The following is a 15,147-nucleotide window of genomic DNA, read 5'->3' on the forward strand; positions in this document are numbered from 1 at the left end:
TCTTTTCCATTTTGTGGCGTGACAAAATACTATTATGCCATTTAAACATGATATCAGAAAAATAAAAAAAAAATAAACAGATCTACAGTACCTGCACTTCTTGCCCAAAAAGAATTCAGTCTTAAACACCTTGAAGACAAAAAAATTATGCGGATCTCACATACTGTGGAAATCGATGTAAGTGAAGCTTTCGGCATTTCCATTTGTTGGGCGTGTTGGTAAACTGACTTGGAAAGCACATTTAGCGCCAGCAAACAAGGACAGAAGGGATTCGACACCACAAGCGCATTGTGGGGTTGTCTGCCTTCTGTCCTTGTTTGCTGGCGCTAAATGTGCTTTCCAAATGAAGCTTTCTGTGTTGTTTGCTTTGATCGACGATAATTAGCAGTGATGGCGCAAGGGCCAGGTATGGTCAAAGAGCGCCATGCTAGTGGTAATGAATATGTAGTGGTCTGATGGGTTCTGCGAATTCAATGTGACGTGGCTGTAAAGAGACCTAAAAGAGCCGGTGCAAATTGCATAAAATGTACACGTAATAAAACTATGGCAATGATTAATGACGTGTACTATGAACACCAAAATGCATTAAGAAAGAATTATGCATTATATAAAACATGCGAGATGCTAAATTGCTTAGAGCGCTACTGCCTCGCCAGAGCCCTTGAAACACAAGGACCTAGAGGCATGTGCTATTCAAAATAATTATCACAACGGCATCTTCTGAAGAGAGGAGGCGCTATGAACAAATGGGGCTAATAACATGTAGCACAACTTCTTTCAGGAAACCTAGGACAGCATCGGTATCAAACAGTGGTTCTGCACCGAGTAACATAACAGGATGAAGGGGGATGTGCTGCCGGTATGCTAAGGGAAAATGTTTCTTTCAGATTCGGCTTCCCGACACTCCAGAAGAACGTGGAGGACGGTCAGCCTCTCCCCGCATCTACCACAGGTTGGAGGCTCGTTTCCGGTGAGTAAAAAGTTGTGTGCCAAATGTGTGTCCTATTCTTAGACGACAGAATAGGACATCTGTCTGGCGTGATTTTGTTACAGGAGGCCAGAAATCTAATTGTGGCTTTATTACATGCAGCTTATTATTTGTTTCCAGGTCCCACAAGCGTTGCCAGTAGTTTCACAGTTTCCTTCTTAAGGAAGGCTTCAGGTCTGTGACAGAGACCGAAGCAGTAGGATTGACTGCATGCAATGAAATTGATGTCGCCATCTGGTCCGCTAGAATGTTACCCGCGATGCACCTATATCCAGGCACCCAGCATATAATCACATGTTGATTAGATATATATGCTTTACACAGGACGAAATAAAGTTCATTATTTACCAGATTTTTGTGGTTACAGAATGACATCAAGGCCTTCACAACACTAAGGGAGTCCGTATAAATAACTGATTTCTGGAGTTTTGATTTCTTTATATGCTTTACAGCCGACAACCGTGCATAGGCCTCAGCCATAAAGATACTAGTTTCCGGATGCAGTACATCGGTTTCCGAGAAGGATGGACCGATGGCTGCATAGGACACCCCGTCATGTGACTTCGATGCATCTGTGTAGAACTCTGTGCAGAAGTGTTTGTACTGGAGTTCCCGGAAATGCATTTGGATTTCAATCTCAGGAGCATGCTTTGTAACTTGCATGAAAGTTAAATCGCATTGTATCATCTGCCAGACCCAAGGAGGTAGCAGCTTAGCTGGAGGCATTAGGCGATGTTTGAGGATTGGGACATCCATTTCAGCGCTAAGCTCCCTCACACGCAGCGAGAAAGGTTGTCTTAGGGAGGGACGATTACGAAAGAGTGTAGCATATGTCATATCGCTAACGGTATTAAAACACGGATGTCGAGGATTAGAGTGGACTTTGTGGGGATGCGGGACTCTCACGCGTCCCCTGATATGTTGTTTTCCCGCACGACTCGCGTAGCCTAGCGCCTGCGGCGGTCGTAGTGGTTGAGGCACAGTACGAGAGATGGCGCGAGTGTTGCGCTGCTAACGCCACCGACATGCGGGGTTACTTGGGCGCCGAAAGACAAGGCCTCTTTGGTTCGGGACAGCAAGCAGTACGGACGTGCCGTGCCGCGCGTGCGCCAATCCATGCTTCTGCGAGACCGTCTCGCGTGGCCGCCTTGGAACGCGCCACCGTTCGCGTGACCGTACATGCGAACGACCGGGCGTTGGGATCCAGCATGGGGCAAACATATTCGCTCGCTATCCGGTCACGGTGAGTCGGACTTCTAGATTTGTCGCGCGCCCATCGGCATGTTTTGGGGATAGCAACTCGGCTAGCAGGCATTGATCTATGAAAGGTGCAATAAATGCCCTTGTGATTGTTTGCTCTACCGTGTTGTCGTTCCTTTGTCCCAAGAGCCCGAAAGGAGAACCCCACAACTTTCAGAAAACATGTTTGGCTGATGCATGTTCTCTGTAGATGAAGTGACCACTCATACGATTCTACATATAAACTTTCAATGGGACTTCTTCTGAAAGCGCCAGTGGCATGTCGGATTCCTAGATGGTGGACTGGGTCTAGCATCTTTAGCGCGCTCAGGGCAGCAGAGTGATAAATCACGGCACCATAGTCCAATCGTGATCGGATGAGGCTTTTGTAGAGATTCATTAAACACTTCCTGTCACTACCCCATGAAGTCTGGGATAGAAGTTCCATTATTTTCATTGTTTTTAGACATTTTTCTTTAACATGTTTAATGTGGGGGACGAAAGTGAGTCTACAGTCAAGTATAACACCTAGAAATTTGTGTTCTTTGTTTACAGGTATCTGTTGTCCACACAGTTCTAAGCAAGGATCTGGGATCAGGCCTCTCTTTCTCGTAAAAAGAACACAAGAACTTTTGTTAGGATTGATCTTAAATCCATTTTTGTCTACCCACTTTGACACTTTGTTCAGGCAATTAGATTCGCCGGACGGTCCTACCGCTGTCAACCAGATGTAGGAGTCGTCGGACTATCTCGCTGCTGCCACCATTTGAAGGGGATGAAGGTCGTAGACAGGAACTCGGTGAACAGGATTTATTTACATATTAACAGTTTAAGCAAGATACATTGGCAGTCTAGCGCGACTCCCATATGGAGCCCGCAAAACTAACATACAGCAAACAGTTTACGAGCACACAGCTCACTACTACATTTCGAGCATGACAAAGCACACTCTAGCAGCCAGCAAACGCTGCTTATAAGCTCTCCGCTTGACGTCATAGGTCGACGTCATCGTTCGGCGTGGACGGAGCAGGAATGGTCAGGAAGGTTCGTCCAATCATTGTAAACTTGCCGCCGTTCCGCAGTATCGTTTACACACACAAAGGCACACACGTTCGAGCCCATACACACAAAGGCTCCGGGGTCGACGACCGAGGGCTTCGTAGAACTGTGCTCCGTCTCGGGTGGCGCGGCAGAGTACCAATTTCCTGAGCTGATCGCGCGCCACGTGGCTGCCGGCCGTCCGCAGTTCTCGGAATGGATCCCTGTCAGGTGGGCTTGGAACACGTGCAGCGGGCTGAAAGCTGGCCCGTATGGCCATTCTTAACAGCTCCTCCATGGCCCGGAAAATCTCGCCTGGCCAGTGCTGGCAACCGCTGGGCAGGAAGAGAATGGCTGGCGAGCAAGACGATGGCTTTGCTCTCTGCAACCCCTGCGTACTTGGAATGCCTTCAACCATCTTACAACAACTGGCACAGAAGAGCCGACCCGGCAACACAATACCACTCAGCGTTCAAACGCCCGGAATCAGCTGCTAACCCACCAGGCCTCCTATCACAATTTCCATGGAAGTCACTCAACTGGGAATCCAAAATTTTGCCCCAAAATTTCGTGCCGCCAATGCGAGCGTTCACGTTCCTCCTGAGTTCGACCAAACCCGACCGTCGCGCTGCACAAGAGTAAAGGTTTACGCAGAATTAAACCGAAGCCTTTCAAACACCAATACTCAAACACAACTTCAGCAGCATAACTTCGCGAACAGCCTGTTTCTACCCTATCACAGTGGCATACTTATCTCATGTACTGCTGCCACTGAACCGTCTGGCCAACTCCACAGGTACGTCATCACAGACGCGCTAAGTTTGAGGTCCCTATTCCGAACACGTGCTTGCATCATACAAAGTTTTCATCACGCTGACTCACATTTGTTCCTTTAATCCACACAGGACACATTCCTTAAACCAACAACCACACTTGCGTAACTTACGCAACACAGAGGAACCTTTGAACAAATGTGTCTTTTACTAACTAGCTCTTCGCACGCGTACTAGAGAAGTCAGAATACGGCTGCCTTCGACACACACGAGCAACCCAGTCATCAACGTTCTGCTTCCTTCCGTCTGCACAGGACACGCGTTAATGAACCTAAGAGCTCTTCTCAGTGCAAATGACGCACTTACTGAAAATCTACGCGCTTAACCTTAGAAAATTCAAAAAACACTTAAAAAGAAAGAAGGTTAAATAACACATACGCGCGTTACGATAGGCCTCTCAACGATAACCTTGACCTTCAGGTTACTCACGCATACACAAAAAAAGAAAGCCTATATACTTATTAATGAACACCTCGCGAGACTACAGGTTTACTTTAAACGCGTCTTTCAAATCTCGAGCTTCTCAAACAAAACATAAACAGAGCTCATACCTTACATATTGTAAGAAATCCTAGTCTCAAATCGCGAAAATCTGCAAATGTTCAAAAATAAAACAAAACAACACTACTACGGAAGCTCTCTTGGCCTCCCGTTCCCGATTGCTTACGACTGACTCATACTTTCAGCCGCACCCGAGGCGGTCGCCGTTTAAAAGCTACTCTGGCTACGGAGGAACAACAAAAGGGCTGACTCACTATCAGCTCCCCCAAGGCGTTACGGTCTCCTGCCAATTTGCGTCCTCGCGCCCCGCTTTCAACATGACCTCGACTGACCGCGTCGCTACTCCCCACCTGGTCTCGTCTTGCCACCTTGCGCTTCTTTGTACTGCACGCTGATCTTCGAAAAGAACGACGGAAGGACGAGGAATTTAACTGCCCCGTGCCCTTTGTCCGTGTCCGTGCAGAACATGCTTCTCGGTCTCCTTTTGACCTCTGGCTCGAACGTTCTTGATGCGCACACGTCGTCAATGACGACCGCACCTTTCTTTTCTTCGTGCCCTGCCCTCTTGGGTCTTTCGCCGTCTTTGGCAGCGCTACATTAGTCACCGTCTTTCGGTCTTTACCGCGCTTCTTTTTATGGCGCTTTCTCTTTGCACTCGCTTTCATGTCGCCTTCTCGTGCCTCATGCTGGCCGGTACACATTTCGTCGGTCCGGATCGGTCTCTTACCCACACAGTCCGAGTGATTCTCATTTAAATCAACGTTCTCGCTGCCTCGACTGGCGGACAGCTCAACCGACTCTGGAACAATGCAGCAGGCTTTACTCGAGTTATGCAACTCGCACTCTTGCGAACTGCCCTCTACTGCATTGCCCAGCTCACGCTGTGCATCTGCACACAGCCCGTCGGTATCGATCGCTGTCTCACGCGCACAGTCCGAATGATTAACAACTGAATCATCCCTATCTAGGCTATCTAGACTGGCGGAGAGCCGCACCGATCCCTGAACAATGCAGTTGTTCTCTCGTGAGCTACGGAGCTCGCCACCCCTAGAACTATTCTCAACTGCATCGTCCAGTTCACACTTCACTTCTGCACGCAGATCTGACTCGACATGGGTGCTCGAGTCTGTCAAGTCCGTAGTATTCTGTACCTCGCTAACGACCTCGCTACCATGAGATGCGACGCACACGCGCGGTAACTGTGCCAATTTGTTCGCAGCTGGCCTAGCTGTCTCTACAGTCCTCTGTTGGCACAGCACCTCGTCGCTCTCACTCTGGCCTTTAACGGCCTCTGTTGCCACTAAGGCATCGTTAGCTGCTAGCACTTCGAGTTCACTTGTGAACGTGCTGCTACTCTCACGGGTACTACTACTTCTCTCGGCTTTCGACTGAAATCTGCTGTCTATTTCCTGCCACTTTCGCTGCGTCCAGCCTACAAATTTCTACAGCCGCTGTTGACTTCGTGCACTTAACTGCTGCAAATCCTCTATGTGTTTCTGTACTGCTGTCATTTCTTTTTCAAGCTTTTGCCGTCTCTGCTCACGCTCTTGGCGTTCTTGCTTAATTGATTCCTGTTCCTGTCTTTTACTTAGAATTCGTTTGCTCATTTGTTCTATGAATTTTGAATCATTGTTACTTTCTAGAATGGTTTTACGAATCTCTGACTCCTTCAAGTCCTCCTCTACGTTTACCTCGATCTCCTCACACAACCACAACAGGTCAGCTCTCGTCAAACACATTAGGACCATGGTCGCTGCTTTAAGCTTTGGCTCTGCTGTCACACAATACTTGTTGCGATACCCATGCAAATCAAAATACAAGTAAAAGATCCCAGCGAATCAAATCCAAAAACACAGTGAAATTGAAGCCTGGTAAATCTTACAGCCAAAACCAAACGCTTACCCACTGAAGCAGCACCATATCACCAGTCCTTCCCCGCCGTATCCAGTCAGTTGCAAGAGGTGGTCAATCTCAAGTCGCCTCCAACTTGATCAGGATGCCGGTCGGTCACCATGTGCCAACGTCCGTCAGCTGCCGTTGCTGTTTCCGAGTCGTAGGCCGATCTAGGAGCCGTAGTCGGATCTCACCGCTGCCATTCAGTTATTAGATTTGGCAGACGTAGCTGTAGAGATGAACTTGGGACGACAGGGCTAGGCAAGCAGGATTTAATTGCAGGATTTACATTTAAAAACGGGACATATATTGGCAGCCTAGCGCGACTCCCATATGGAGCCCGCAAAACTAACATACAGCAAACAGTTTACGAGCACACAGCTCACTACTACATTTCGAGCACGACAGAGCACACTCTAGCAGCCGGCAAACGCTGCTTATAAGCTCTCCGCTTGACGTCATAGGTCGACGTCATCGTTCGGCGTGGACGGAGCAGGAATGGTCGGGAAGGTTCGTCCAATCATTGTAAACTTGCCGCCGTTCCGCAGTATCGTTTACACACAAAAGGCACACACGTTCGAGCCCATACACACAAAGGCTCCGGGGTCGACGACCGAGGGCTTTGTAGAACTGTGCTCCGTCTCGGGTGGCGCGGCGGAGTACCAATTTCCTGAGCTGATCGCGCGCCACGTGGCTGCCGGCCGTCCGCAGTTCTCGGAATGGATCCCTGTCTGGTGGGCTTGGAACACGTGCAGCGGGCTGAAAGCTGGCCCGTACGGCCATTCTTAACAAGGCCATGCTGTACGTGTCTCTCGCACACTGCGAGGTTACAGGATTTGAAAGCTATTTGAATGTTGTCCACGTAGACAGAATAAAGGATGGCCGGTGGTAATGAAGCCCGAAGCGTGTTCATCTTCACGATAAAGAGCGTGCAGCTGAGCATGCCTCCTCGGGGTACGCACGTTTCTTGCATAAAAGGACATGAAAGTACAGCACAATGCGTTGGCGGGCTAGTTGGTGCGAATCCATTAATACTTTGTTTAGCGCAAAAAACAACAGACACAAGAAAGACGACCATGACAAGGCGCTACTCTCAACTGACATTTTATTGCATCACTCCTTTATAGACCGCTCAAACTAGAGGAACACGTGCGGTGAGCACCATGCGGTGGAGCCACCAACATCCGATCCCAAGACCGCACTCATGCGACAGAATCTAAAAAACCTAATTCAGCGCTGTACAAGGTTAAGGAAGGCACACTAATGCAATGTGACCCCAATGACTGAATGAAAAATGCTTCCGATAACTCTCGAGCGGTGGTGTCACGGCTCTTTTTCAAAATCGTGGTATCACGTAACATGGGTTTGCACTTGCATGTTTTACAATGCTGAGCCAAATGGGAACCTGTGCCTGTTGGTATGGATCGCTCATGTTCTCTAAGGCGCTCGTTAACGCAGCGGCCTGACTGCCCTACATACACTTTGCCACATGACAAGGGAATCTTATAAACCACACCAACGCTGCACTCTACAAACTTCACGTGGCTCTTTTCACAATCAGGTTTTTTACTTGTTTTAGAAATACGGCTGTACAACATGAACAGTTTCTGAGGAGCAGAAAACACTACCAAAATTTGGTATCTAGACAAAGTTTACGACTGTGAGGTGCTCGTTTGGGTGGCACTGCGTGCTCAACGAGCACGAGGTGCTAAGTGGTACTGTGCAGGCCTTTACATCGAATATACAGAATTTACTTGAATCTAACCTGCACTTTTTTTTCAGGTAAGATGGGTCCGAAAATTGTGTGCACATTAGAATCAAGTACAGCTCTAAATCCGAGCTACCATATCACCATTGGCATTTCAAAATGGCCGCCTCGTACGCGCTTCAAGCCTAGCTGCCGTAGCTTTCTCCGTATGCTGTATTACGTGCTGTGCCTGGAGGGTTGGTCGGTATGCCATTGTTATAACCAATAATTGTTAAAACCGGGTTGCATGAAAAAAACAAAATAGGGGGATGGCAGAGCTGTTGTGAGAGAACTACATAGGCGGGGAGGCCAGTGCCCCTCCCCACTATATCCCAACCACCTTCCTCCATCCAGCTGCTGATTGTGCTCGCTCGTTTAACTGCTTCCCGGGCGCCCCGATCGCGTGTAACAAGCCGCGGCTGTCGGCGTTAAAGAATGGCACTGCTACAACTGCAGAGGGGTCACATGTGGCAAGCGATATGCGAGCACTGCCAAGGCAGCACTTTGGTGGGCCCAAAAGATGCCTTTTAGAAAATGCGAGGAGGTTGCCACAGCAGCCTGTCAGCTTGATGAATCTAGAAGAAACGCTGAGGCGAGATCACCAGAAGCGTGTCGGCACGTAGGCCACACTGCGCTGCACAAGAAAACCCTATGTCCGTCAGCCTTGCTGGCATCCCTCTCGAAGGTACTCAGGTGCTCCACGTAGTGCAGTGGAAGGTTCCTCGTGAAAACGAAGCTCCGGAGGGACTGAATCATCTGCCAGGCCTCCCGTGAGGACAACGTTGAGGCAGCCTGCCCTACCGCATCATAGCTGCCGTCGCTATCCAATGCAAGCATGCTTGCGACGATCGCCTCATCGGTTACAATGTCGTGCATTGCCGATGATTAGCAGGTGGATCAGCCATCTTCCGTTTCGGCGGCGAGTCAAACCAACTGTTGGTCAAACGAGGCTGAGAAACCGCGTGGCTAGGGATGATTTCGACGCAATTGACAGAGACGAACGCGAGCGATTAAGCTATTTGCAGAACTGCGCTGAATGAGGAGCCAGCGAGCAAGATGCGAGCAGCGCAGCTGGCGCGGTCCATTGGTGTTTCAGAGGGTGGCGCGGCGTTGAGATACGGGTGCAGCCCATTCGTGTTCGGAGGGGTGGAAGAGCGACTGGAGAGAGGCACGCAGAGAAGGCTGGAAAATGAGCGTGCGGTGGCCATTCGAGCAGTGGGCCATCGTGCAGCGGCTTGAATTTCTTGTTTGTTTTTTTTTTCTTTTCAAGGATTTTGCATTTCACTACTTTTCGGCTCAGATACCGAGCAGCCAGACTTCACCGTTATAACTGATAATGCGGCATCGGGGCATTGTAGTAATTGGGTTATTTCACCATGCAAAACATACAAAAGTTGATGGTGCAGCAGCTTCTCATTGTTATAACCGATATATTGTTAAAACCAGTATCGTTATAAGTAGGTTTGAGTGTATTTCTGTATGAAAAATTATGTGCGCGGCACTGTGAAGGACCTTTCTTCAGGTCTTGGCAACTGAGTGTGCGTTGCAATCGACGCATTTTTTGCCCTTTTTTTTTTTCATCACGATAAATAGGTGCACGTTACAATCGAGGGCGCATTAGAATAGAGCAAATACAGTACCCAATATACAAAAAAATTTAATAGTAGTTATTTGATTTGCAAATATGATTACTTGAACAATCACTATTCGCCCATCCCTACTTTTTTGTAGCAACACTGTTGATGGCGTAGTATGTTGTAAAGCCTTTATCGAACAGAGCACACAGATGCCTCTGCTGCGAGGGTGCTGAAAATATCTGGTTAGATTTGCTGCTTCACTGTTCTGTCTTGTCCCATGGTTCTGTTATTGGAGTCAGGCCCGATCCAGATCGAATTTCATGACTGCGATTGACAACGATTTCTGCTACATGGTCCAGCAATCGGGATCAAGTTTGGGTGTGCTCACGTGCACCAGATGTCGTCAGTGGGTCCAAAGCACCTATGAAATTTCTATAATACAATGTAAAATCGTGTTATAATACTCCATTTTCTTTTAAGGAAAATATTTGGGCTCTCTTTGCTTTCTGTATTAAGCGTTTTCTAGCGCATTGAGTGTAGACGTCAGCCTATGATCACGATGCACGGACTGAGTCGCATAGATTGAGCAAGATTGCAATCGAAATAAGGCTGCTGGCAACTGTATGTTGCCTTGAAACGATGCTCACCTCCTCGCTGTGGTTGGGCTGGCAGAAGGCCTTGAGGAAGGTCTGGAGGGCCCGTAGGCGCACCTGTCCAAAGTAGCGGTGCAGGAGGCAGGCTGCCAGGTAGGGTGCTTGGGCCGCCACCCGGAAGAAGCGCACATAGTTGTTGCTGTTGAGGGCTGCAAATGCAGCCACCGCACGCTTCACCTCGGCCGACCAGCGCACCCAGGCAGGCAGCTTCTGCACCTGCCTGCACCCAAAACATGCCCGACACAAGGCTCAGAACATCAGCTCTGTGCAAGGTACGACTTTTGAGGACCGTGCATGATCCCTGCTCAAATGTGGTGTGGCTCTACGGCAGTGCACCACAGTTTTGCCGTGAAGACACACTATGAGGCCAACAAATTTGCACATAATCTGCATCATCCTAGAATGAAAATATGCACAAGGAAACGCAACTTTTCTGTACTGCTTCTTCTATGATGGACAGCTACCAGTACAAGCTTTGTACACTTTCAGCATCTAATGAAAGCAATACATGCAAAGAACTACAAGACTCATTACGAAAGTGGAAGCAATGTAATTGTGATAGCCGAGGGGAACCCACATTTTCTATACTGAAGCCCCCTCGCATCTTAAAGCACCTGTTTTCCAGGCAGTTACTGTTGTTTGTGTACTCTTCATTGCTGTTGTTATCACAGACTGCTGCTCCGCGCCAGTAACATTCATTCAGGCATGTTTATTTTCAATTATTGGTCGGCGCTCGATATTTCCCGCCATTCAGACACCTCACAGATTCCTACCAGAACATGATGGGGGTTACACAGGGGAAGTGACAGCCCACTGTGGAAACCACAAACTGAACGGAGGCATTTCTTCTTGCTGCTGCACATGCAGCCCTCATCCTCAAATGGTGCTTCAGCTGTGGTATTGCTTGCGCACAATGCGGTGTTTCTGTACGTTCCACATAAGAGAAGTTATTGAACAGTGTAGTTGCAATAATGTTGCTACTTTCACAAAAGCTCTTTGTATTCATGCAAGACATGCATAGGGTGGCAAAATAAAGTGAGCTCACTCGGATTCAGGAAATTTTTTAATTGGGAAATTCCTCAGACTTGGACTCACCATAATCAGACTTGGCTAGAGCCCACCTGGCTCACTGATACTCAAGTCCACCAGTCAAGCAAACTTGAACTCAGTTTAACCAACATCAGACTCCAACACACTCGGATTTATGAACTCATCCAACTCCCGCAGAACCCCAAAATCGGGATATGCTTGACTCAGAATTACAGGCTCAGCATCACCAATCTTTGCACGATAAAAGTCGTATGCGGTGGCATCACAATCCTCCTTTTTCGTGGCACAACGGCCTTAGTGGATTTGTCGAAAAACATTTTGGAAGGTACACACACACGGCCGTGCAGCCAGATACAGAGGGAAAGACCAAAAAAAAAAGTGCACGGACGCGCACTGCAGGAAACACTCGTGCCGTGTATTGAGCTGGAACTCCACTGGTGTATAGCTCTACATCGGTGTGGTGCAAAAAACACGTGTAGCATGTAACTGCAACTCTACTTCTAAAACAGAAAGCGGCGAGGGCTTTGTCCGGACTACACCGTGAACCATGTAGTTGCCGCCTTGCATTGATGGCTATAGCAAATCTATCTATAAACCCCTGCTTTACACTTGGGCGACATTTCAAAAACATCACATTGCTGACGAAGACTTCCAGTAGCATTGGCCCTCTCTTGGTAGTGGTGGCAGTGCGTGCCTTATTTCAAGTACTTAAGGCGTGTTAACACTGGGTCAATACGAGAGCGACAAGACAATGACACCAACAATTGGTCGACTATTCAGCACGGCGTGTCGCTGAGACAATTTTCTCATACTAGGCTGACAACGACGCAACTGACAGGTGTCAGTTGTCTTAGCGCGATGGGCTTTCTTGTTGATGGCACTGACAAGATCAGCGTGCTGACCATGATCCGAACCCAGATGACTGAACCCACATGACCATGCAATAAAATTGGCAACGCGATAGCCGCAGTGCCTTCGCTTGCATATATAATTAATCGCGGTCACGAGTCGAAACATGCCCTAGAAATTGAAATGCACAGATTTCAGCACTCTGCGAGCCGTGCACATGAAGTTTGAGCCAATGTTGATACTGCTTAGCAAAGGTTGGGTTAGACCTGGCCCCATTGAGTATGTGCATCCGCTACCGTTGGACCTGAACTTAAATTTAATATAAGCAGTTACGATGAAGGAAACAGAAATTTTTTGGAGTGTCATATTTTGTTACCTTCGCATCAAGCACACTTTTAGGGTACACAAATACATATTGTAAACTTGCAAAGAGCCAAGATAAGAAAGTGAGAATGTCACGACCTGCACTGTAGCCCAAGGAACGTGAAAAAAAAAAAAAAAAAAAATACGGAGTTAGAATATGTTAAACTGTAACAAAGAAATCAGCTCCAGAAACTGAGCAGAAAGGCAAAAAAAAAAAAACTGTTTTCAGAAAACGGCTCTCGAAGTTTCACTTTCTCTTCAGTTCTTTAAAAGACAACATTTCTAGTCTTTGGGGTGTTTTGTAATGTGGGGCTTTTTTGTACATGTGGCCTCTGGTCTGGTGTACATTCATTCCCCCCCCCCCTCCTTTTTTTTGTATGGCATTCTTTGCTGCTGCTGCTGCTGCTCTACAAAGAACATGGTGCCTGGGTTTCAAACCAAGCGAGGCGAAGAACTCTGTGTGGGCATGAACATAGTTTCAGTGTTGTACCTGCAGGCTGCCTGATTGATAGCTGTCTCCAGTAGAATCAGTGAGGCATTTTTTTCTTTAGGTAGAATTGACCACGTTACTGAATGAAGGCTCTGAGTGTCAGCAGTCTTCCAAGTCATCTTCACTTGACAATGGCTGTGGAACTTAGTTAGGATCAGAGAGCCAGTGATAGATATGCAGCTGCTAAGTGCTTTCTATAATTGTACTTTTGTATGATGCCTCGATCACTTCCGCAGCCAGGTGTCTGTGCCAGCCCAAGGGGCCTAGCGAACAGAGCTAGCTCATAATGAGGGTCTCCTTATGAAGGGGTGGGATGATAGATATTGTTACGACCTATTGTGACAATATGATAATAGAGTGAACATGCAATATGCTTGGTTGCGGGCCCGAGGTGCCGATGCGTGAAATGCGTAGCCACAGATACAAGGAGTCGACGCTCGATGTGCTTAGTTGCACAGTTCGAGGTGCCAGCACGCGAAATACCTAGCTGCGCAGTCCGAGGTGCCCTACGCGAAACGCCTAGTCTTGGGCTTGCGGATTGGATTGGATTGGAGAAACTTTATTTATGCCTGCAGTTGGGCGCTCGCGCGCCCCGGCGAGGGCCTACGTCATCTTCGAAGTTGCCGTTACTCGGCGTGGGTCTCCGCTCGCCGTTGCCGGCTCGCTGGGTCCGTGCCTTTCGAGCGCCTCGAGGACCTGCTGGACGGCCCAGAGCTGATCGTCTCGGTCGTAGCTCTTTGCAGCTGCCTCGAGCCGCGGTGGGAGTGTTCTTGATTTAGCGTCTTCTGGATATTTAAAGCAGTCCCACAAGATGTGCGTGTAGTCTGCGGTCTCCCTCCGGCAGACTGTCGATACTCAATGCGCTTATTCGTGCAGTCCGAGGTGCCAACGCGCGAAGTGCCTAGACGCGGGCTCGAGGAGTCGACGCTCGATGCGCCTAGTTGCACAGTCGGAGGCACAATGCCCAAAATGCTTCGGCAAGGGTCCAAAAAGTCCACGTGCGGTGTGCTTGATCACCGAGTCAGACACTCCTATGCGCGAAGTGCTTAGCCACGGGTTCGAGGATTGCGTGTGCGATGTGCTTGGTCACAAATTCCAAAACACCAAGTCTTAAAAGGCTTAGCCGCATGTCCGAGGATTGCGCACACGAATCCTGGTCGCGAAGTCCGTGTCGCCGACGCTCAGAATGCTTAGCCGCGGGTCTGAGACGTCCATAAATGTAGCGATCAGCCACACTAGTACAATGTCCGTGTAGCACCCATTTTGACATGTCAAGATTACTGCGAGTAGAGACGTCCAGACTCACGAGGTGCAAGGAGCCGAGCAGACGACGCGAGCGCCAGACCAATGGCGAACCGCGCTGGAGTCACGTGGAGGGCATAGCCAAGCACGACCTTCAATCATTTGCTCCTTGTGTACTTGTTCCTGTATGGAAGAGATAGCTGAAACGGCAAATTTGAAGACGGAGAAATGCGCTTGCCATCGAGAGGAAGATGGCGGCACTCGGCTACATTGTTCCGGAGATATCGTCACTTGAAAAACGATGTTCTCTTTTGATTTCCATGAAATTTTTTGCAGCCTTGGCTGATAAAACATTTTTTAGAGCACTTTTACGTGGTTTACAGTGATGATATTTTGGAATCAGAAAAAGATTTACAGAAACTCAAAAGATTGTTTTTTTTACATCCATTTTTTTCCCATTTTTCGCAATGCGAAAGACCCGTACCCCCTTAATAGACACTGGATGCTAACTACTCTATTATCACCAGCAAACTGCCAAGCAGTTTGAAGAAAGTTGTTATGCCTTGGACAGGGAGGCATGTACGGACAGCTGGTGAACATATCGTCAAACCATTTGGTATGTGCACTTCTCGGGTACAAATTCAAAACTCTCCTCTTCCGATCAGTTCCCTTGTTCCCCGAGAA

At 48.3% G+C, this 15,147-nt stretch overlaps 1 protein-coding gene across 1 annotated transcript in view; it reads right to left on the reverse strand.

Moving 5' to 3' along the window:
* Nucleotides 1-15,147, reverse strand: part of xmas (RRM_XMAS2 and SAC3_GANP domain-containing protein xmas) — a 388,469-nt gene that overhangs the window by 301,271 nt on the left and 72,051 nt on the right. Inside the window, exon 10 of the mRNA XM_050172352.2 lies at nt 10,464-10,689. Coding sequence (XP_050028309.1) covers nt 10,464-10,689 — 226 coding nt within the window. The remainder of the gene's footprint in view (nt 1-10,463; nt 10,690-15,147) is intronic.

This window comes from Dermacentor andersoni, chromosome 6 (assembly GCF_023375885.2).
Source record: "Dermacentor andersoni chromosome 6, qqDerAnde1_hic_scaffold, whole genome shotgun sequence".
In the NCBI taxonomy this organism is placed as follows: domain Eukaryota; kingdom Metazoa; phylum Arthropoda; class Arachnida; order Ixodida; family Ixodidae; genus Dermacentor; species Dermacentor andersoni.